The sequence below is a fragment of the Phaethon aethereus genome (assembly GCF_964289735.1).
Source record: "Phaethon aethereus genome assembly, chromosome: 5".
NCBI lineage: Eukaryota > Metazoa > Chordata > Aves > Phaethontiformes > Phaethontidae > Phaethon > Phaethon aethereus.
The window spans coordinates 13,450,019-13,473,792 of NC_138579.1; the positions used below are offsets into that span (position 1 = coordinate 13,450,019).

The 23,774-nt window shown below is 39.9% G+C and overlaps 1 protein-coding gene across 8 annotated transcripts in view; it reads right to left on the reverse strand.

Moving 5' to 3' along the window:
* WDR20 (WD repeat domain 20) overlaps window positions 1-21,733 on the reverse strand; it is a gene marked incomplete at both ends in the record, with an annotated part of 47,905 nt that extends 26,172 nt beyond the window's left edge. For 4 of the 8 annotated variants that reach the window (XM_082000376.1, XM_082000373.1, XM_082000375.1 and 1 more), the window contains one exon: window positions 21,470-21,718. In XM_082000376.1, coding sequence (XP_081856502.1) covers window positions 21,470-21,718 — 249 coding nt within the window. Of the gene's footprint in view, window positions 1-21,437 lie in introns of all 8 variants that reach the window. The other 4 variants (XM_082000372.1, XM_082000371.1, XM_082000370.1 and 1 more) reach the window with 2 other exon arrangements.
* Window positions 21,734-23,774: the final 2,041 nt, after the last annotated feature.

The window sequence follows — 23,774 nt, forward strand, 5'->3', positions numbered from 1 at the left end:
ACTGATGAACAGCTAACAAAAGCAGTATTTCACATTTTCTTTCACCTTATTGTGGGTGTCAGTTAATGACATGATCAATTCAGATACAAACTGAGGCTTTGACTTCAGTGTTAAGCATTTGGCCACACTAAATCAGTAAACAGGCTGGTTAAGCAACTCTGAGTACAGTCACTGTATCACATGCTCCCAACAGACATGAACTGAATTAGATATTCTATTTTGGCTTAAGCAATTAGTTGCCTTTTTTTTTTTTTTTTTTTTTAGGAAGAAGGGAAAAGGCAGCATGTTATCAGTATTATTGCCTCTTCTAGCAGTCTAGAGGATTTTGGCTCAACTGTATCTCAGCCTGCTGGATAAAAACCTCTCCAACAGAAGCTTAATTCAGAATCATGTATGTTCTGCATGCAATGCAGACACCTTCCTCCTCTTCTCCCCCTACTCAGCTCTTTTTAAGGAGATACATAAGAAAGATCTCACTGTGCAGTTTTAATTTCAAAACAATGATCTCTGCACTATTAATAAACCACAGGTGACAGGTCACATTTTCTACTGGTGTCTCCTTCGCTGGCTTAAAAATTGAGACATAGATTTAACAAGTCATGGCACATACATACTGGCACATGCAGAACTGGACCATAATCTAAGACTTCCTACTCCAATACCGTTTCTTCAACAGTGACTAGATACGTGTTCCACAAGTAAATTCAAGAAGTTAGCTCCATTAATGGTTTATTGCCCATTCTAGATTTCTTTCAGGAAGCCATTTAAATTGCAAATATGGAAGTTTAATAATCCTTTACAGAATTATTTTTGCATTAACTACTGCATGGAATTGTCAATAGTGTCAGATTTTAACACCCACTTTCGGTTCATTATTTACTTAGCTGACTGAAGCAAGACATCCTGATAAAGTTAAATATGTGGAAAAAAGTATCTGTTCTAAATTTAGTTTCCCTCTGATTTACTGAATACCTTCTTGTTCCCAGAAAGAGTTAATTATGCCTAACATTCCATAAATACACAGCACTTATATTGCTTTCTAGAATAACCAGTCCCATCCTTTTCAGTATTTCCACTGAAATTTTCAGCTATTAAAAATTTTCACCATTTCTCTGAATCTCTTTGTAATAATAGACCTGTATGAACACTTAGAGATGGGTCTACTGATTTATACAATGCAATATGATTTACTCCATTCTTGTTTCTAATATTCTTCCCCATTCCATTTCTTACAATAAAGAACAATTAGGTCTCAAGTATTGATCAATTAAGGCAGTCATTTTTTATGTAGTCATTCCAAATTGACTCAAGTTTTTTCCTCTGGTGTGTGCCACCAAAAGATTAGCAGGAACAAACACTCCTGCTCATTCAGCTAGCATAACTGCATCTTCGAAGTTTCTTACAATTGCCTCTTGCCTTGAGAGTTAGTCAAATGAGTCCACCTTGAATTTCTGCTGCTTTTCTCCTTTATTTCTTCTCCTGAAGTTACAGATCTGCCACAGAACTATAAATTACCATATGTTAAACTTAGTGAGATGGAAACTATTTAAATTTTTATTTACTGTGGCTATCAATGGCAGAGTTCACTTCCTGGGACCTTTAAGTTCTTACGTTTAGTTAAACCCTAGTATAATCTTCCAGATGTTTTCACATTGTACTTGCTTTAATTATGAAGTGATCAGTAAGTCCTTTTTAAAGAGGTCAGGAAAAAGCACAGACTAACCTGTAATTCAGTTACTATTTGTAACAAGTCTGCAGCTCAGCTCCTTTACACTTAAAACTCATGAGAACTTCTGAACATCGTTTCAGCCTAATACTAAACTGCTTGCACCATCACCTCCAACGCTTCATGTTCCAGTAACACCACTTGCTAGTTATCATGACATCAAGCCTTCCTTCCCAAGACACCATGTGCTATAAAGGCAAATTAATCATAGTTTCTCAATAATAACCTAAATTGCTTTCCCTTAGCCTCCAACTATCTAACATAATCTCCAATTCACATAATGCAACGCATTAAGTGATGAGGTTGAGTCACATGTCAAGATACGTGCACATAATCTCAACGTCCAACTATGACTCTAGCCTCGGTATTCAGGAAGTGTCTCTCTCAAGCCAGACTGACCTTTCTATACAATAGCTTCCCCTTCGGGGGATGAGATTTTGGAAAACATGCATGTAAGTACATACACTAACTTTCCTCTTTCTGAATGCAAATAGCTGCATGATTTGCATGTGACCACACCTATGGAAAACTGTACACCGAGTCACATGTAATAACATCAGATTTTGCCACAACATACTGACAGGACTGCAATATGGAATCTGTGTTCACAGGCAGTTCAAAGACAGCTGCTTAAACAGGGAAACCAAACTGAGAATCACCCCAACACCATACAGACCTTTGTTAGAGTTAGCAAGCCTTAAGACAAACAACTGTGGGAAAGTTAATTAAATACTTAAAAATCTTTTAACACAGACAAATCATTAAATATATATAGAGATCATATAATATATTAACATACATGAAAACATACATATAATTAACAAACAAATCATGATATACACACACACTATACTGGTTACATCTGTTAAACAAGACATGGCACACTGAGAATATGTCAACTTTGATTACAGTACTTAATTTATCTGTCTCCAAGAGGCTATTCTACTCACTCCGTGCCCTTACAGTTAGAGGGCAAGCCAACAAAGAATGTCACTCTTCCCTGCTTGTGAATATTGCCTGCTTTGTGCAAAACTCTGAACTGGCAATTAAGGTTTGTTTGATAAAATAGGATTTTAAAACAATATTCTTCAGAAAAGGGACTCTAATATAAATTACAAACAACTACATTTGTTCTCCAAAGAGATTATTTCAGTTTACAAGTTTTCTTTTGTGTATCTTGGTTTCCAGACTTTGGCGTGGATTTCCTACTGTGTTTGCCATGGTAACCAAGCAGCCTGAGCCTCTGCTTGAAATTCTGTTTAACTGTTTAGTGCTGCATATTTATCAAGATACATTAACATCCTAATGTATCCCAAAGAGTGAAGCAAGCAATTCTCATAGCGGAGAAAGTCAAAGAAAGCATACCCTCCCTGATGAGCAAGACTGCTAACTGGTAACAATGGACGAAGGGAAGGCTGAGGTAACTTCTTTGCCTCAGTCTTCATTGGCAGTCTCTCTTCCCACCCCTCTTGAGGGGATGGACTGAAAGACAGGGACTGGAGGAGCAAAGTCCCTCCCACTGTAAGAGAAGATCAGGTTTGAGACCACCTGAATCAGGTTCGAGGAACCTGAATGTACCTAAGTCTATGGGACCTGATGAGATGCATCCCAGAGTCCTGAGGGAACTGGCTGATGAAGTTGCCAAGTCACTCTCCACACTATCTGAAAAGTCATGGCAGTCAGGTGAAGTCCCTGGAGACTGGAATAAGGGAAACATTACACCCATTTTTAAAAAGGGTAGAAAGGAGGACCCTGGGAACAACTGACCTGTCAGCCTCACCTCTGTTCCTGGGAAGATCATGGAACAGATCCTCCTAGAAGCTATGCTGAGGCACATGGAGGACAGGGAGGTGATTCGAGACAGGGCATGGCTTTACCAACCTAGTGGCCTTCTATGATTGAATGACCATATCAGTGGACAAGAGAAGATCTACCAATGTCATCTATCTGGACTTCTGCAAGGACTTTGACACGGTTCCCCACAACATCCTCCTCTCTGAATTGGAGAGAGATTTGATGGATGGACTGTTGGGTGGATGAGGAATTGGTTGGATGGTCACATCTAGAGGATAGTGGTCAATGGCTCAATGTCCAGATGGAGATTGGTGACAAGTCGTGTCCCTCAGGGATCCATGCAGGGACCAGTACTCTTTAGTATCTTCATCAATGACATAGACAGTGGGATCGAGCTCACCCTCAGCAAGTTTGCAGATGACACCAAGCTGAGTGGTGCCACTGGCACACCTGAGGGACGGGAATGCCATCCAGAGGGACCTGGACAAGCTCAAGGAATGGGCCCATGTAAATCTCATGAGGTGCAACAAGGCCAGACGCAGGGTCTCTATCTGACACTATCTTCTCTTGTGAATCAAGACTTCGCATTCACGGCACAAAAGGAAAATCTGTTCCATGAGTGCATTTAAATGAGAAAGTTTCCATACATTAAAGCTTGCATCCTGGTGGAAAACCATTCTGTTCTGATGCAAAAGGGGCCAGGTAACTGGCTAACTTACTTCAAGTTCTAGGATTAACATTAGCAGGGCAAAGCCAAGCCACAGCTTCTAGCTCTTCTTAGCTTCCATTTTGAAGAAAGATTTTTCTTCAAACATTCAGCTCAAATACAGGATCATGAATAAGAAAACATCTGTTTTAAGCACATGGACTCTTTCCTAACTCCCAGAAAACATACCAAATACTTCAGCATACTAAAATTTATATAGAAGTAAATAAAGAACAGATTAGGAAAACTTCAAACAAAGCAGGGTTTGCTGCTTATTTGGTTTTTTTCAGTCTCACTACCCCATATGATAAAAAAAGAACTAAAGGTTGGCTGGTCAACTCTTTTTATAATAAATTAATGTACCCACTATTACCTGATGTTATTATTCAAGAAATTCCTTTACTCTGCTCATAGTTAAAGATAGGATTAAGTAGTTCTGATGCCTTCAATGCCTGCTGTATAAATGCAGACTTACAATACAGAGAACCATCTCCAAGAAAATCTAAAACCCAAAACAAAACCCCCTGAAGCTTGTTACAAAACTACTAGATACTGTTACCATAAAACATAGCATGCCCTTTCCATGATATCTGCAATGTCAGCTGTACTTCCATTCTTTCACTGGACTTCAGTGTCTTCAGCTCCTCAGTATCTTGCACTTCATTTCCTCTACTGGATATAAAAGCCAATAAGGTAGCCTCGCTGGGTACCAACATAGTTGGATTTGTATTGCTATAAATACATTTTCTTCATTCTGTTCATCTGGCTCAGCTCTAAGAAGTTTCTGGATAAAATGCTCTGCCTCTTCTTAAAATACGTTCTGTACTTCCCATAGAGTCTGTAGCCTATGACACCATACTATGGCATTTTCATTATGCAGTTCAACTATTAGCTATAGCTTACAGCAGGGCTAGTCAAAAAGCATGATCCTTCTGAACTGATCATGAATTTTGCATGATTGGGATTTGTGGGAGATCTGGCAATGTCTCTCATATATCTAGGGAAGGTGTTGTTTATTTATTATCTCCCTTATTTCTTAAAGCTCTAAAAGGAAGAGAAGAAAGAACGATTGCTTTGCTCAGATAATTAAAATCACACTTTCCCTTTTACATTAGACACTGTCTTCTCCTAGTAGCAAGAATTAGAAAATCACCTTCATCAACACAAGCATGAGTTTCATGCAGTACTAAAGCCATTTTTTCAATGCCTTGTACAACACTACTAAAGACACTTCCTTATTTCTACTGGCAAACCTCATTTGATACATCTTTGAATTGCATTTATCTCCTCCTGCACTCAACAGCTGTATCACAAGCTGGTTCAGCCTGTAATCAACATTACACCCTGGTTATCAACTTTTCAAAGTTTCATAGCTGAAGCAAAAATTCCCCTATGTATTTTTTCAATGAAGTTTCACTTCAGTTACTGTTCTGGTATCAGCTTGTTTCTCCTTATAAAATACTTGTGATTATGACCAGTGATGCCTCCCAGCTTTGTTATGAGAATTTTGCCATCATGTACATGCTCTTACTTCTTTGTCCCAACATTACCAATGAATATATTAAGTGTTTCTAAAATACTCCTAGAAAACCTCAACTTGAAGCTCTCTTCTCAACAGTTGCCACAGTCCCTGTAATAAGTAAAATATTTAAAATGCTTGGTTCTTGATACCTTTTTAATTCTCTCCCCATTTCAGAACAGAATGAGTCTAAATTTCTAGAACTCCTTCAGTTAAAATACTTACTATATCAATCTAAAACTGCTAGTTCATACAAGGACATGAACTTAAGTTATAATTCTCCCCTACTACTAGAGTATTACAGTAGAAAGGCTGAGCAACTTCAAATAAAGTTGTTTATATAATACATATTATACATTAACATTTTCCTTCAGCATACACCACAGGGAGACAATGTTTTACTTTAAGCAAAACAAACTAACACAGAAGTCTACTACCTCAGAATTTCAAAAGCTAAAACTGAAAGTAACTTGAAGCAGTTGAGAATTCTTCACAGTGCTTTGAGGGTTCTTTTGTTGTGGTAGGGTGTTTTGTTGTTTTGGGTTTTGGGGGGAGTAGTAGTCTACATAAATACAGTCAAGAATAAGGCTTAAGAAAATACCTGCCTGTCACTGGAGTCACAGGCATTCAGAGGGTTTTTATCAGAAGTTTTCACTGTTAGGGATACGGTGAATTAAAAAGCAACTGATTTCAGAATAGTAGAGAGCATACCAAGTACTCACAAGCATTTATAGAGTTCACGCTGCAACACTCCTTACAGACTGTCACGTATTGCATAAAGAATGGATCACCTTCTGTAAAGCTTAGAATGCACTTAAGCACATATTTCAGTCTCTTAATTTTCTCAGTTCCTCAAAAGTGAAGTGTACTATAACATCTTTCCTTAACTACACTTTATAATTAAGTTCTACAAGGTTCACTTAAGATCTATGCTTAGTTAACTGTAACTCCTTTCTGAATAGTTACAGTCTAGTAAGTTATACAGATTCATAGCTCTAAAATAAAAAAAGTAGTAGTTATCTTTCTGATCTCCTTGTTCCTTATCCTCCAGTGGATCCTTTCATTTCCTCCTACTCCTACAGTCTAGTCATGCTGTTGCCTACACTTAAAATCAGCCCTTTCTCACCTGTTTTTAATGCTGAGGCATGATTCAGATGAGCTGAACAAAGATAAGATACATATACTAGGTGTAAAAAACAAATTAAAATAAGGAAAATAGATATGATAAATATCAAATGGATTCCAAGAAAAACCACATACTCTGACACAATTCAGCAACTGTTCTCATTCAGTTCACAAGCTCAGTTGGGATACTTGTTAAACACTTAATAAGTTACTTTCAGTGGGAAATGGTTTAAATTGGCTCAGCTCCATAAGAAAAACTGGTTAGAAAATTATACTCATTAAGGGTGACAATCATTTACATTAGAGTCAGCAGGCTGTTTTTAGATGGCCCTCAAAACATGGAACAAACTGGAAACATTGTACGACAATGACAGCGTCATCTCCGGTTTTTCATCTCTTCCCCATGCACACACAAAAGTTACCTGACCAGTTGGACTAGTGCTCTAGTCAGTCACACCTTCAAAGAAATTACTTTCACTTTGGCTTTGCATCTTTTTTTCTTTGCTAAAACATTGGTATGGTTTTGTCATCATATCAGAAAAATGCACTTTAACAATACATGTACAACTGTCAACATCCATTGGGGTTGGCTGTATATACAGCTTGCCAGAGACAGAACTTACCGCTTTTGTTTTTTATTTCAAGTGATCAGGCATCCGAAGTATCTTTAAAATACGTCACAGAAAATTAAGTTCCCTGTTGAAAGACTACGGCTGCTGCAGCTTCATCACTGAGGTTGTTTAAATTTCATCTCTTCTAACTTTAAAAAAGATCAAAATACAGTAACGCTCAAAAGTTGGCTTTACAAGTGTCTTTTATAGCAAAAAACACCAACACTGGCAGTCCCTTGATAATACCCTAATCTCTTCCAGTTTTAACAATGAAGCTTACAGTAGAACATTCCTCTCTCTAAGGGTATTCAGAAGTATTGAAACAAACAAAATATACAGAGACTTTAAACATAACAAATAACCAAAAGCCTGACTGATTCAGGGAATCAGCATTAGGACTAAACTTTATTAATCGATTTATTTGAAATTTGCAAGCTACTATAGGATCATTATTACCAAATTAGAGCAAGTTCAGTTTCATGTAGACTTGTCAACAGGTAGAAGTGAAGTATAAATTCATGCTGCGTAATAACGTATCCAGTATAGCTCCATTACACTAAATAACAAAAAGGCAAGTGGTAGTAGGTCGAGTTTCCACCAGTCTACCACCCTGGTATTTATCTTTTAAAGTTTTTCCTATCCCTTTTTTAGCACATAAGAGGAAAAGTTATTTCTTGGGCAAGGGGGGGGGGGAAGGTAGCAGCAAAAGAGCTCAGGATTATCCGTTGCTATAACAAAACAATGTTTTAGTCCCACAGTGTAAATTCACTGCTTGCAAGAAAAAAATTCTGTTACAGAAAAGCAGTCTGAATAATTGTACCCTGCATTGTCCTGTTGCTATAGAAACTTACTTCACTGTAGCAGTTAATTCTTAATCAACTTACTTTTTTTTTCATTACAAAGCTCACTAAGAGTCAAATACAACACTGTAATGTCTATCCAGCAAGTGAAAATTATGTCTTTCCTGGCTACTGTTGGATTTTGCAAGCCGTACAGGAATGCTAGACGTTTTTGATACAGTATTTTTATTAAGCCCATAACTCCATCATGTTGCAGCATGTTAATAAAAATATTATTACAACAAAGCCCTAATTACTTTTGTACTAAAAATAAGATGTAACTGGCTGTTATTCCAAGAGCCCCAGAACAGTCCTACAAAAGTTATGTGAATAAATTATCAACCAAATATATAACCTATGCTCCAAAACCAGAACAAGGCCCATTGGATTATGCTTTTTTGTGGTCATATTTAGTAACAGACATGAAATAATATTTCTGCCTCAACTCTTGTCCTGAAGTTGTTAATCTGCCATGCATCTTCCTTCTGGAGCTGAAGATATTTCATAAAGACCCAAGCCAGCTAGGCAAAAAGTGTTACAGAACAAGAACAGAAGCACAAGCTACCAGAAAACAAATATCAAGGACCATATCCCTAACACAGATACATTGCAGTGAACTCAGATTTTCCACAATCCCACATGTACAAGGTCTAGGATATCAGCTAGTCTGCAAACCAGAATCCCACTTCAGAAGTTTTAAAGCAAAAGACACCAGGTTCCCAATTTCAGCACTAGCTTTCCCAATAGCCTTGAAGTAAGCAAAGTATTAAAATACTTTAAGTAAGTGCTGACAGTTTCACTGGTACAGAAGCTATGTGAGAAAAAACAAACTTTTGCTTGATATTACTTTCATTAAAAATTACTGTTAAAGGGCTAAAAGGATTTAATGTACCAAATGGTCACATAACTTTGTCTTTTTCCTCAGGCTGATTTTCATCTCAAGAGTAAGAAGTAGTGATCAGACTATCTATTGTTACTTACTGGTCTTCCTTCAGACAGTAGTGCTGGCTACCGAGTAACTGCCCAAACTTAAGCATTTCACTAAAGGTCCTACCAGAAGCCCATAGGAGGGCACAGAACTGAACACAGCTAGGCTACTGACAGAACACAGTCCAACTATTAAATCATCCCTCCAATTTCTATGGGCATACTCATAACTACGTATCCTAGGGATTTTTGCTGTCAAAAATAATCATACCTTTACACCAGCACTGATATCAGCAGGCTGCCCAAATCTAAGTTCTCCTTTACATCAACTTGCACTGGAAGCTGCAAGACACCTACTAATCAGACGTGATACAAATGAAGAAAGGGCTCCCAATGACTGAAGAGAAAGCACAGCAAAAACATTTTCCCAGCGCTGATCTTACTAGCATTCTCCTTTAGCTCTCTTATATACAAGGAAACCCTCTATCAATTTAGGACTAACAAAAAAATAATACACAGATCAACCAGAACAATGCCAGCCCAATACTTTTTCTGCAAAAGGGGTTACCTATTGCTGAGAGGGAACAGATACTTGCATGCTGCTAGGGTGCAACACAGAGCAGCTAAGCAAGCTGCCTGAGGACTGCTGCAGTAAATTAGTTGACAACCAGCACTATGTTACTCTAACAATGAGGAAAAGTATGAATCATCTTGAGCATCACTAAATGCAGCTTCATCTGGGCATCTGAGCTGTTCAGAACAGCTGTTTGCCCCATGTCTCCAATTCAAAAGTGCAAACATGTGCCACATTTAACCATCTCAGTTCAGTCTAGCACGCTTACACAGACATAGAGGCTGCATTTTGGTAGATGAGGAATTGATCGGATGGTCACATCCAGAGGGTAGTGGTCAATAGCTCAATGTCCAGATGGAGATTGGTGATGAGTGGTGTCCCTCAGGGATCTATCTGGGGACCAGTACTCTTTAGTATCTTCATCAATGTCATAGACAGTGGGATCGAGCTCACCCTCAGCAAGTTTGCAGATGACACCAAGCTGAATAGTGCTATTGACATGCTGAGGGACGGGATGCCATCCAGAGGGACCTGGACAAGCTCAAGGGCCCATGTGAACCTCATGGGGCGCAACAAGGCCAAGTACAGCGTCCTGCAGCTGGGTCAGGGCAACCCCCGGTATCAATATAAACTAGGAGATGAAGGGATCGAGAGCAGACCTGCTGAGAAAGACTTGGGGGTACTGAGGGATGAAAAGCTGGACATAAGCCAGCAATGTGCGCTCACAGTCCAGAAGGCCAACCACATCCTGGGCTGCATCCAAAGAAGCATGGGCAGCAGGTCGAGGGAGGTGATTTTGCCCCTCTACTCTGCTCTGGTGAGACCCCACCTGGAATACCGTGTCCAGCTCTGGAGCTCTCAGCAGAGGAAAGACAGGGGCCTGTTGCAGCTGGTCCAGAGGAGGGCCACAAAAATGATCAGAGGGATGGAACACCTCTCCTATGAGGACAGCCTGAGAGAGTTGGGGTTGTTCAGCCTGGAGAAGTCTCTGGGGAGATCGTATTGCAGCCTTCCAGTACTTGAAGGGGGCTTCTAAGAATGATGGGGACAGACTTTTTAGCAGGGCCTGTTGCAATAGGACAAGGGGTAATGGTTTTCAACTAAAAGAGGGTAGATTTCAACTAGATAGAAGGAAGAAATTTTTCACAACAACGGAGGTGAAACACCAGCGCAGGTTGCCCAGAGAGGTGGTAGATGCCCCATCCCTGGAAACATTCAAGATCAGGTTGGACAGGGCTCTGAGCAGCTTGTTCTTGTTGAAGATATCCCTGCTCACTGCAGGAGGGTTGGTCTAGATGACCTTTACAGGTCCCTTCCAACCCAAACTATTTTGTGATTCTATAATTTTGGCTAAGACACAGAACTGCACTTGAATAGTCACTTCATTGGCCAGAGTTTATCCTGCCAACACTGTTAGAAGGTCAGAAACTTCATTCAGAACAGCATCTTAAAACTTTGCAGCTGTTTGCTTTCTGTACATGACACAGAGACAGAAATTATTCTGTACAGGGGACCACAGTTTCACCACTGAAGGCAAGAAAGGCAAGCCATCCCCACGTGTTAAACTGATGTGAACATAACTGGACAGCTTCCTTTAGAGGGGGTAGAGCATAGGATCACGTACTGAAGTAACAGCAAGATTTTGCTAGAAGTGACCTGTTGAGATATATAGCTAACACTATTAAATGGCAATAATTTCCTAGTCAACCTAAGCATCTTTCTTTTACAAACTCCACCCTGTATTTCTGAAAGATGTCTTTGGGGAAAAAACAAAAAGCCTCCTCCTGAATCAATGTATCACACTGAAGAGGCACACTTTAAAAAAATAAACAACAACAACCAAAAAACCACCAAACAACTTTACTACTCTATTTCTTATAAATAACCAATTTGAACTGACACATACCAACAGATGCAAGATGGGCTATACCTGTATATAATACAGGTAAGAAACACTGCATTCTGCAGTATGCATAGTATCAAACTTCAAAAGTGGTTTTGCCTAACCATGCAACTATTCCTGCCCTCCAATTATTTTTTAAATATAGACCCTCCTGACACCTTAAGCGCAAACAGGTAGCTATTGAAGGTCTCTGGCCCACTCTCCTCCTAAAATGGCTCAAAAGAGACCCCAACAAAAACAAACAAAAACCCCCACCCAACTTCTAAAAATATTTTCATTTAAAAGGAAACTCTGAAAAATAAATCCACATGTTTGCTATATAGATCCCAGCAGGAAAGAAAGGTGGAAATTTGAAAGAAAATTCAGACTAAGCCTCTATCTATGGCTTCACAATACAGTATTAAAAATTATTTTCAGACCTAGTGTTTCCCATTCAGACCACTAAATTATGCAAATCCAAACATCTAAACTGTAATTTAAATCTTATTAACATGATTTTAAAAAAAAAAATCATTGCATAACTATTTTTCTATAATACTGAGGACAGTAACTAATAGAAAACCAGAAAAATCAAGACAACAAAAAAAATACCCCACTTTACAACGACTTCTGCCAAAATTTCACTTCAGTGATAGCTTCAAACTTGTATCAGGGTCATGCTCCAATACCCACCTCAAATCTAAAGAAAACTTTCACAACTTTTGTAGAAACCTTAGTTACAAGAGCTGTGACCAAAAAAAAAGAAAAAATCCTTAGAAATAAATTATCACACTTAAAATACGATGAGACTATGACCTGTAGGAGTGCATATTTGTTATGGTTACATTTGTAAGTCAAGAAGACATTTATGTTATGCAGATTTACTGAGTAATCCTTGTGACTGTGCAGGCTAAAATGTCCTCAAGACATCATTCCCATTATTTCGCCAGACTCGTGGATTTTTAACAGATAGTTTCAATATATATTGGCATCCAGTCTCCTGTTGTCACTGCTCCCCCCTCCTTTAGTTGAAAGGGAACATTAAAGCCATAAACCAGAGTCCTCTCAAAGTTTTATGTGCTATCACTTTTCTAACAAAATGTGTGTAAACTTCCTGTAAGATAGTAAGAATTACTATTTTTTTATTCCTAGGAGACTGGGGATAATGAAGTTTGTTCATAACATCCAATGTTTTCTCCCTACTCCTGGGCATTTTTAAGTTAAAAGTTCTTACTTAGACTAACATTTAGTTTAATATAGCACTTCACATTCCCTAGGTGTACAAAAATTAGGCATTATTAAACCAAGAACTGCTTAGTACAGCCACCTTCCAATCCACACAGAATTAAGGGGGGGGGCGGGAGCATAGGCGGAGAGAAGAGTATTATTTCTTTGACCGTTACAGCCACATGACAGCCATATGATTAACTCATTAAATTAAAGACCGATCATAGTTGGTAAACCAAAACTGAAATCAATCTGCAGAAAGTATCTATTAGAGATCTATCATTCCATTATGAATAGCTTTACTGAATAATGCAAGAGAAAAATCTCAATGCAAGTTATGACACTGCCACTGGAAAGATTTCAATTGTAGTGGCTGGTGGTCCTGCCCACAAAGACTACAGGGCTACATCTAGTCTACCAACAGTCTGCTAACAAGCTGGAACAAGCAAAAGCAGCTGCTTTGTTTTAAGTTGCAGGGGACAATAAATGGGAGGTACACAGATGCTAGAAGATGAACCGCACATACATTTGGACTTACTAGTGGGGTGAGGTAAGGAAGGAAAAATATTCAATTTCTGAGAAGTACACAACAGAATATTATTACTTTACTTACAGTATGGCACATTTAATGTTACTGTTCAGTTTCCTTCAGCTTTCTAAGACGACAGTGGCATTATTAGGCACTATTGGCACTAAATGGCACCATTTTCACACAGTAATTTGTCCAAGTGTGTCAACTCATAGTCATGACAACTGGACAGCAAGTGGCCTTTGGATACATATCCTTCAAAAGAAAGTATTTCAGATGTTTCCCTTTAGCCAGAGAACTACAATAATACTTCAAACTAGGGCATTAAATTTGAATCTAGAACGTCAAACAAGACAATTACAGCTCACAATCCTCTCAGAGATGGGCCGAGGCAACGTTTAAATAGAGTTTGAAGCATCTTCAATGTACATTTTGACTACTAACAGTTAACTAGTGAACTGTTTTGCAGTCTCTCAGATGTCAAAGCATAATGCAAACTCCTTGTGATCTAAGCACACAGTACAACCCTTTTGTAAATATTCTGACAAAGCTGGCCCACAAAATTCACTAGACACACAGAAGTGTTTGTTACAAATGACCTTTATTTGCATCTGTGAGGCATTATGACTAAATTTTGTCAGGCTGCAAGGAATAAGTGCCACAATTAATGGTTTTACATTAATTTAAATTCCCCCAACTGAATTCACTTAAGTGCAATATTACTACAAATACATTTCAATACAAAATAAAAACCAAATTACATCTCCAGTGGCAAAAAACCCAAACAACCAGCCGCACACACAAAAAATATCACTGCCTATAAAATACTGCATACCAGTTTGGGGGTTTGGCCAGCATAGCCTAGTGTTCACTCTCAAACACGCCAGCCATAGATAATGGAAATACTACCTTGGAGAGCAATTCTTCAGAGGATACTGCAATAGCTTACTGAAGTCAAACAGTTGTGATATAGGCTTGAAGCACAGACTAGGAGAGGTAAAAGCACTACAGACTAATGCCACTATCTACAACTCAGAAGTAGCCCCCAGATAATAATCATTTTGCAAGCTCCATCAAGTGCAGATATTTCATTCTCTTCCACAGCAAGAAATATTAAACACTGCAACAGCATCATTTTAAAACAGCCTTTTAGTCTTTGGATTTCCTCTTACTCAAGCCAGTCCTAGTTGTTCTATGTAAGCCTCACGACAGAGTTAAACACTTAAATTTACCTATAATCCTGTAATCTACATTAGCTCTTCACTGTTTCCTTCAGAAGTGTCATTGAAAGAAAGGGGTTACCAAAACAACCCACCCTTCAGAAAACTCTACAGGAACATTTTGTAACATGTCTTGGTAGTCCTTAGTACAGCCCAGCTAGCATTACGAAAACAGCTATCTACATCATAAATCTTGAGCTGGTTAGTATATCCATCTATTAAGCACTTGAAACAAATTTCCGAGACTTTCAGATACGTTCACAAGCACAGATCAACAGGTAAAGTACTACTGATCTAGCCACAATACTTTCACAGCACTGGTGAATCCAGTCCCCACATAACAACTATTATCTACAAGACAGAGAAGAAACAACTCAGCAAGAAGTTAAGGGATTTCTTGGAAAAAAGAAATCTACAACACCCTTTTGAAGAGGGACACCACACCTGGAAAACGTGGACCATAGAAATTCATCCAGCACAGAAAAAAAGTATCCTCCCAGGATGGCACCAGATACCTTTGAGAAAAGTTCTACTGTCTTTACTGTGGTACTTCCATTAGCCATCTTTGCCTGTCATCTCTTTGACACCGAGTGATGTTTGATTCTGGTATAAGTAAATATTTAAAGGCAGAACACTTTGTATTAGAATTCAATAGTCATAGTAGTAAACTTTTCTTTGGTCTCAAAACCACTGAAACAAAATGGACCGTAAGCACCTAGACAAACTGCAAAAAAGCACACAGGATAAACTTGACAAAAGCAAGCACCAAACGAATCTAATTGTCCTCTGAAAAAATAACTGGAGTAGAGAAAAAGGTCAGCAGCAAAAGCAACACATGGTTTTCAAGTTCTATGAGATACTTTTGCTAATGGATGAGAGTACACATTAAATTTGTGAAAGACATCAAGATTGGAAGGCTTTTTTTGCAGCATGCAGCACAGAATGGAAATAAAAACACACTCTAATAAACTTTATACAATAAAATTCAATGAAAATGCTACATGGCATTTACAAACAACAACAAAAATCAAAGCAGGGATAAAAATGGAGGGAAAACAGCAATGTGATAAGAAACAATCCAAATGGGTCAACACAATAAGCAGGATTCAAAAATGTCAACATTATTCAACATGTTAGCGAGAATATTAGAAGACAGGTGCAGCAGGCAGTAATTCTGCCTTACTCTGCACTGAAGTCACAGTGGAAGTACTATATCTAGTTTAGGAACCACAAATGCAAGCGAAAAGAAGCCAACATAGAGGAGAGCAATCAAACATTTAGAACTCAAGATCTGAGAAGAAAGGTTAGAAGAACTAGATCTATTTACCTCAGGAAAAATGAGAGGACAAACTAACAAATTTTCAAATACGTAGAAGCCAAAGGCAATAGTCAGCTGTCCTCTATGTCCACAGTAAGTAACAGTATTCAGACAGTTTGGTTTTCTTCCTTGAACAAAAAGTTTAGTTAGATATTGGCATGGGGGGGTGTGCGGAACTAAGTGCAAAAACACGTTATCTAGGGGAACTCGTGGAATTCTTGTTACTGCAAGTATAAGAACTGGCCACCAAGATGTAGGTATACTTCATGCTGCTTCAGAGCAAGCTTATCTTCAAATATCTTTACAAATATCAGCATTTTTTTAGTACATATTGTCTATTAAAACATAAAATTATTTTGGAGGTCAGACACAGCTGAGTGATCTCTAAACATATAGCAATAAACACTCACCTTCCTACCACATCTTAAGAAGATCTGCTGGTTTTCTGCAGATTCCAGCTTCCAATCCAGAATTGTCTCACACTACTCTTCCCAGAGCAATACACTGAGCACAGTGACAAATGCCACCCATTATCATTCTGTCATTGAGTCAAGATACTAGATGAACAGTCTACAGAAAGTCACCACACCATGGGTGTGCCAATATGCTGACTCTTAATAAAAGAGCTTGAGTTACGAGATTATTTTCACCTTACAAATATAGTTTTTTCTAAGCCACTTCTCCCAGTAAGGTTAAAAAGATAGCCTGCCCTCCATGCCTCCAACAACTTGAGCTTACCACTTACATATGATTCTACTCCAATGCTATTACAACACACTATAATATTCTATAGTTATTGACAGCTGCCGCTTTAGGTAACTGCAGAAAAAAGTAAAACTGAAGACAAAGCCTCTTTTTGTGAGGAAGAAGTTCCAAAAAAATGAAACAACCAACATTAGGAAAGTCTGTCACACATTAACAAAGAATATATCAACAAAGGTAGTCAGGATTTAAATACAATGCAAAAAGCTTAACATAATGTAATAAGCTAAACTACGCCTCCAAATTTCATAACATTCCAATGTTACGTAAAAATTGTGTATCTTGTGACACTATTGCTAATATGTACCTGTATATGACCGTATTACAGTGACAGTTGCAGACTTACTCAGAAATCTTTACAAAATACAGAGTAATACATTAATTATCATGCCCACTTTTTTTTTTTTAAAAGGAAAATGCACTAGCTTCCCTAGAAAGGGAAACAAAGTTGATAGTTAATGTCAGCAACAGTCTAGAAAGCCTTGTTTTGTCAGTCATTCTTAAGGCAAGGAAGATGAGATAACGCTCTCCTTTCCAAAACTAATGAATCAACTAGTAAGTCATTTGCAAAGCTAGCCACAAACCCTACTGAAGTACCACAAGACTGTCTCATAAGCAAGAATCAAGTAACAGCCCTCACTCCTGATTTGGGGCTGCAGGAAAAGGTAACCATCCAAAGCATCAATGCATCATAGTTTGAGCAACAACTTGAATTATTACCTTATAAGCCTACTGCACAAAGAAGCAAACCCCTAAAATAATAGAAAAGGCTTCCTGTAACACCTCTAACTTGCTTAATCAAAATTAAGTCAACAATCCCCCAAGAACAGATCATTTTGAATCTGACGTAAGGCTGAAGCTTTTTTCAGGTTGAGACCTCATAAGGTAGTGGATCTGATCTGACAGCCCAGGCCACTGAAGGGGGAAGCTTTGTTCCTTCCCCCCCGCATCAACCCTTTCTTTGCTTTCCTGTGCCTGCTAGTATCTGACCACAAGATGAGACAGTTCAATTCACCAAATCAAGAGAAAAATCAGCCCAGAAAAACAGCAAGTATTTTCTTCTGGTTTAGCAAGCTGAACTAGCTCAACCAGAGGTTCAGCACTGCCAAAAGACAGCATGGATAAGAGTACACTGCCAAGAGGATACTACACTGCTAGACCATCATTTTCAGCTGTCACTGCATCAATTGAGTTCGTGAAAATTTACCCCTTCAGTTTTACAAGGGATGACTGTACACACCTAACCTTACAGCCAAAGTTAAGGAGGACTGAAAGGGTTAGCCCTTTGACACTCAGTGCAGTTGAGAATAATTATATACTTACATAAGTAAAGCAACCACATCTCATTCTACCACAGTTTAATTTTGCCTTGTTAAACTATAGGTTTATTTCTTTTTTCAGTGGATCCAAATCAGAAAGCAGCAGTTTTCTGGAAGTCTGCATTGCCTTATTAACACAAAGAGAGCTGCATAAATTTCATTATAGAAACAACAATGCACTGGCTTATAATTGATGCACTTTCTATGACATGGAAAATATGGTAGCTTGTAATGGTAAAGTTTAGTGGTAATATGGAAATATGAAACAGCAAAAACTCAGCTTCCTTTTTAAAGGGGCGAAGAACAAAGTTGGCAGAAAATACCTTTTGCTTAAAAAAGTGTCTAAAGGCAGCTTGAAATGCTGTCCAAAACTCACTCTTGCCTCTCTACCAAGCTATTATCATTGTCTATTAGTACTCCAACCTCCACACCACTGTCCTGGACACTAGATGTAACTTTTCAACCAACTTCCTTAGAAGAAAGATCAAGGTTAAAGAAATATCCCTGGAAACATTTTTTCTTTATATAGGTTAAATATCCTAAACAGAACACATACATTATCAGTCTACTCAAAAAGATTACTTACAAACTAGATGTAGCAGAGGCAATGTACCCTTAAATTTACAATTTAAGGGAAACTAAAAGAAGAAAGCTTAGAGTCGTTGTTTTCAAGAAATATCCTTTCAAGTGGTATTTTAACTCAATATTATTTATTCTTAAGTGTCATTCATGGATTAAGTGGGACTCTTACTTATGTGTACTGATCTGCAACGGATTACTGATGCAAGATTATCTCAGTATCTAACAGCCACGATTACTTAAAATAAAGTCCTGGTGGTTCTTTCAGTCACTTTAGTAAAATTACAGCATTTTCTTATGAAGAAAAGTAGCAGACCAATAAAAAAAGATTAAAAAAAGGCAAAATCATAGCTACCCGATACATACACACAGCACAGCTTCACCACTCAAACTCTAATATGACTTCGCCAAAATGAAAATTATTGTCCTAAAGTAATTAGGGAAAGTTTTTCAAGGGATAATTAAAATAATTATGAACTAACATTTAAAACTGAAGTTATTAGCATCTGTATTATGCAGAGGATCACAAACAGGTTGGTCTTCAACAGATAAAGTTCCTCTCTCCCTCCTGCCCCCAAGAACAGGAAGGCATGCAGAGTTTGATAGTTTGTCCAGTTTAAGGCAGAATTACATACTGTCAATTCAGTTAAAGATAGCTCTCTTCCTTTTATGATAGCCACAAGATACAACTTTTGATTCTGAAAAGCACAAATGATCATGTGAAAGACTGCCAACCTGTTCCTTATGTCAACTTTGTACACAGACAAAACAATTACTTCCAACTGAATGGTTTCCAGAATAAATTCTAAAGAAGCAAGTATTACAAGTTTAAGATAGACCATCTTCCCCATTCTCATTTAAAGCATTTTCCCTAAGTATATTTCAAACTATTTCAGCTCTTTCTCTAGGTTCACTTTACTAAAGTTAATGTAGTATACATATAGAATATACAGTGTATTTTAAATTGCTAACACTGTAAAAGGTCATTGAAATTAATTCTGTTCTAACAATGCATATGTTTTATGCTAGTCAGAGAAAAAAAGTATTTAACACCATACCAGGAATGCCTCAAAGCTCACAAGTTAACAAACCTAAATTTTCTCAGTTACTGTGTATCACACCAGCAGCTTTTACCATCTAAGGAAAAAAGATTAAAATACTAAGGTCAAAGTGATTTTTATAATTTGAAAAAGTTATTCAGTTCCCTGCTGCCAATGAAGTTGCAGGCTTTAGATTTTTATTTTTCAGAAGTGTGGCAAGAGATGACTAAGGCAACTTGCAAGAATCACATGTACCATTACTAAACTACACAAAGGCCCTCTCTGCACTGCAGTCACTTTATACAGAAAAAACAGACACAAGATATCAGAATCCAAACATCGTAATAATTTAGGATACAGTTTCAGAGATATTGCCACCCACAATACCTTGTAAAGAGTAAAGATAGCAACTGCTTATAAATAGCAAATACTGTTTCATACAAAATACTCATCACATGCTTAAAGAAGCTATTGTCCAAGCATTATTTAAAACAGATTATTAAAATTCATTAAAGGGTGAGACTAAAATCCATATGCAAACTTTTCCATATAATTATACAGGACATATCAGATCTGTCAAGTCACAGTCAACAGATAACCACACAGGCTTTATTCTCCAGTTGGTGCTTACATTCTATACAGAGGACGAGTGATATGGGCACTAGCTTAGGACATAGTAGATTCAGGTTTAACTCCTTGCTCATGTACAAGCTTCCTGCACAGCCTTGCATACATCACTAGTTCTCTGTGCCTTCATCCCATGTTGAATGTTGCGCTCAGAGCAGGAAGATTTCAAGGTACTCACATTATGGCAGCTGAGTCCCAAGTATGTACAATAATGAACATCCACTTTTTAAAACATAAAATAGAAAGCTGACAATCATTACATCTGTGTTTACGTGTATTAGGAGTGACAGACATTCACTCGGCATGACAATTTTTGAGTGCTTCTCTAAATCCCTTAAAAATCAAGAACCTTAAAAATCAACAAGCAGAAAGGGTTTGTTCATAAATACGGTGACCTGAGAGATTAAACGCACGCACTGTTAGTCCTGTGTCAAATAATGACAGGTAACGAGTCTCAAGTGCATCAATGACGCCTTCCCGTAAAAGTAACTTTCTCTGTGTTAATTATCTGACATTCAAAACTCAGCTCATTGCACTGGTCCCATTTAGAAACAATTCTAAAAACAGTTCACAGTCACAATAAAGGCCTAAAGTTACAGTGAATACTGTAGCCATTCAGTCAAAGCTAGAAGGATCCTGGAAGCGGGGATTTGACACCACCATAATCACGCCAGGCATTAGCATTCAGCAAACTCAGACGTGAAGCAGCAGGTGAAGGAGGAAAATGGAAAGCCAACCCTCATTCCTGTACGCCAAGGAGGGCCCAATCAACCGCATCCCTTCAAAGGCTCCCCACACACACCCCTACCGTTGGTTGACACCATATCTGACGTAGCCCACTACTACTGAGCCACCGCCGGCCCCCTCACACAGCCCTCCGCCCAGGCCTACACTCCCCCTTCCCCAACCGCTACCCCACAGACCAGTTAATCGAGAAAGCGACTGAAGTCCCAGCCACAACTGGGCCCCAACACCGCCCGGGGAGGGGGGGCGAAGGAGAGGCGGCCCGGCCTCTGCCCCCCACCCACGGCGCAGCCCCCCGCGGCGGGGCTCCCACACCCCACTGGCAGCCGGCAGACCCTCGGCGGGCGGCCGGCGCGGAGCCCCCACCACTTCCCCCCGGCGTGGCGGCCGAGCCCCGGTACCTTGCGGACCCCCTTGTAGATGTAGAAGTAGAGCTCCCGGCCCACATTGAAGCAGAGCCGGTCCCCGTTGCCGCTCTGGTCGTTGACGTTGACGAAGGAAACGCGGACCGGGTTGGAGCCCTGCGAGTTGAAAGGTACCCGGTTAGGCCGGCTGTACTCCGAATGGCTCAGCAGCTTGTACAGCCCCTCCCGGGTGGTGAACTGGGTCTTAATCTCGTTCATCTCCTTCCCTCCTCCCTCCGCCGCCATCTTGGAAAGGAGCATTCATCCTGCCCCAGTGCCCGGATGTAGTGCTACTGCGCAACCGCCGCTGCCGCCGGCGCTCGCGCAGCCCCGCGCGGAGGCGGCCACGCAAACGGCGTAAGGGGGAGGAGCGGCGGCGCCTGTTTACTGCGTGTCCGCGCACGCGCCGGCCTGCTTGCCCTTGGGGCGCTCGCGGAGAAGGGGCAGGGACTGCGGGGTGGGGGGTGGGGCGCTGGGGAGGCGGTGGGCGTCGGGGCGGGGAGGGGCGGTGGCCGCAGGCAGGGTCGTCGCTCAAGGTGGCGGCGGAGCGCGGTGGGCAGCGCTGTGGGGGATGGGGAGAGGAGGGGGTCGCGCTCTGGCTGGTGGGTGTGAGGAGGGGCTTTTCAGGCCCACAGGGACCCGTCGCCTCAGTACGTGGGGTGAGATAGTAAGCCTTGAGGTGCCAAATTGGAGTCGAAGAGGTGTCAGTGTGTGCTGGGGCAGCGCCGTTTTGTAGGGGGGATGGCTCCCAGGTGAGAGCCTCCACCACGGGGCAGCCAAAATGGGGTGCCACCACCCTGGCTGTCTTCATAGGCTCATTTGCCTTAGCCCTGGACAGCTGTGTTCACAGGTTACTGCCAGTGCACCTGCCAACTCCTGAAGGCCTGGTCAGACGGAGTTGCTAAACCCTGCTGGGAGAGTCCCATGGGTAAATTGGTTAAGAAACAGAAAATATAAGTGTGCAGCTGTACTTTGATGCTTCCTGTCAAGGCCACGCTGCCCCTGAAGGAGACAGTACCATCATCCCTCCAGCTCCACAGCAGGCTCTCAAATGCCAGCTGCACACAGAGCCAGGCAGGGGAGTTGACCTGAAATGTTAACCTGAAAAACTGGTTGGCAGATAGCTCACTTCATTGTTCTGATCATCATGCAACTGCACAACAAGCTGTGTTGCACAGTGAACCAGATCAATGTCACAAGTGGCATAGCGTTGGAAAGGATTGTTTTCAACTGGGCAGGGAGGCAGGACTGTTTCTTTTGGCAGCAATTTCAGCTTAAAGAGTTTATCTAAGTAGAGCCTCATGATTGACTCATGCTAATCTAAGACTGATCTCCAACTGTATAAAGGACTTTGACCTCTTCTCTGTCTTCAGGTATCTATTGCCATTACCTCCCTTGCATCAGTTCTAGTAATCATGCAACCAAAGGATGAATCAGATCCACTTGAAAACTAACATGCACAGAGAAATGACAGTTTCCAGGTAAGCAAACTGTTTATCAGCAGCCAGGCTGATCCAACTTGTCACAGAATTGCCAGAGACAAAGTAAGGAAGGAGTTGGGAATGTGCAACTAGTGGAAGATTAGCAGCACAGAGTCAGAAACACCCATTTTCATGCTGTAGCTGTGTTGCTGTAGTGTGGCTGCTACCAAAGGGGTCGTCCTCTCTTTTTCTTGACTGTGACTATCTGCTGCTGCTACTTTGTTCACCAGCAGCAGTGCTCATCTGACTTCATTATGAGCCATTTCTGAAAGATAAATGGATAGAGGATTAAACTCCCTGCAAATATGAAGTGAATAGGGTTAAATGAAAAACACTGACTATGTAATGGAGAGGACAGGAATGCACAGCAGACCTGGAGGGAAGCAGGACCTTCCTTTCTTTCCACTAGATCCACTCAACCACAGAAGTCCACTCTAGACTCTAGGGGGTTAAAGGGATTTAGTTTCAAATCAGTTTAGTTCAAAGAGATTTAGTTTGCAGCTAAATACTGTCTTGCTGCTCACCATCAAAATATTAGTATAAGGTGGCTGAGAGACATGAAACAGCTGAAGATCTCTGGGTTAAATCAGAGAATATGCAGAATAGAGTATGTACCTGAATATCTGAACAAGTACACATAATCAAACTTCCAAAAGGCCATGTATTGAAGCCTTGCTTGAAATTCTTAAGATAAAGCCAATCAATAATGACCAACAGATCTCATCAGCTTATCAGCCAGCCCTGCCAGATGGTATTGATGAACTCCTAAAAGCACATAAAGTAGGTGAACAGACCTGCAATTATTTTAAGAATCATCTTAA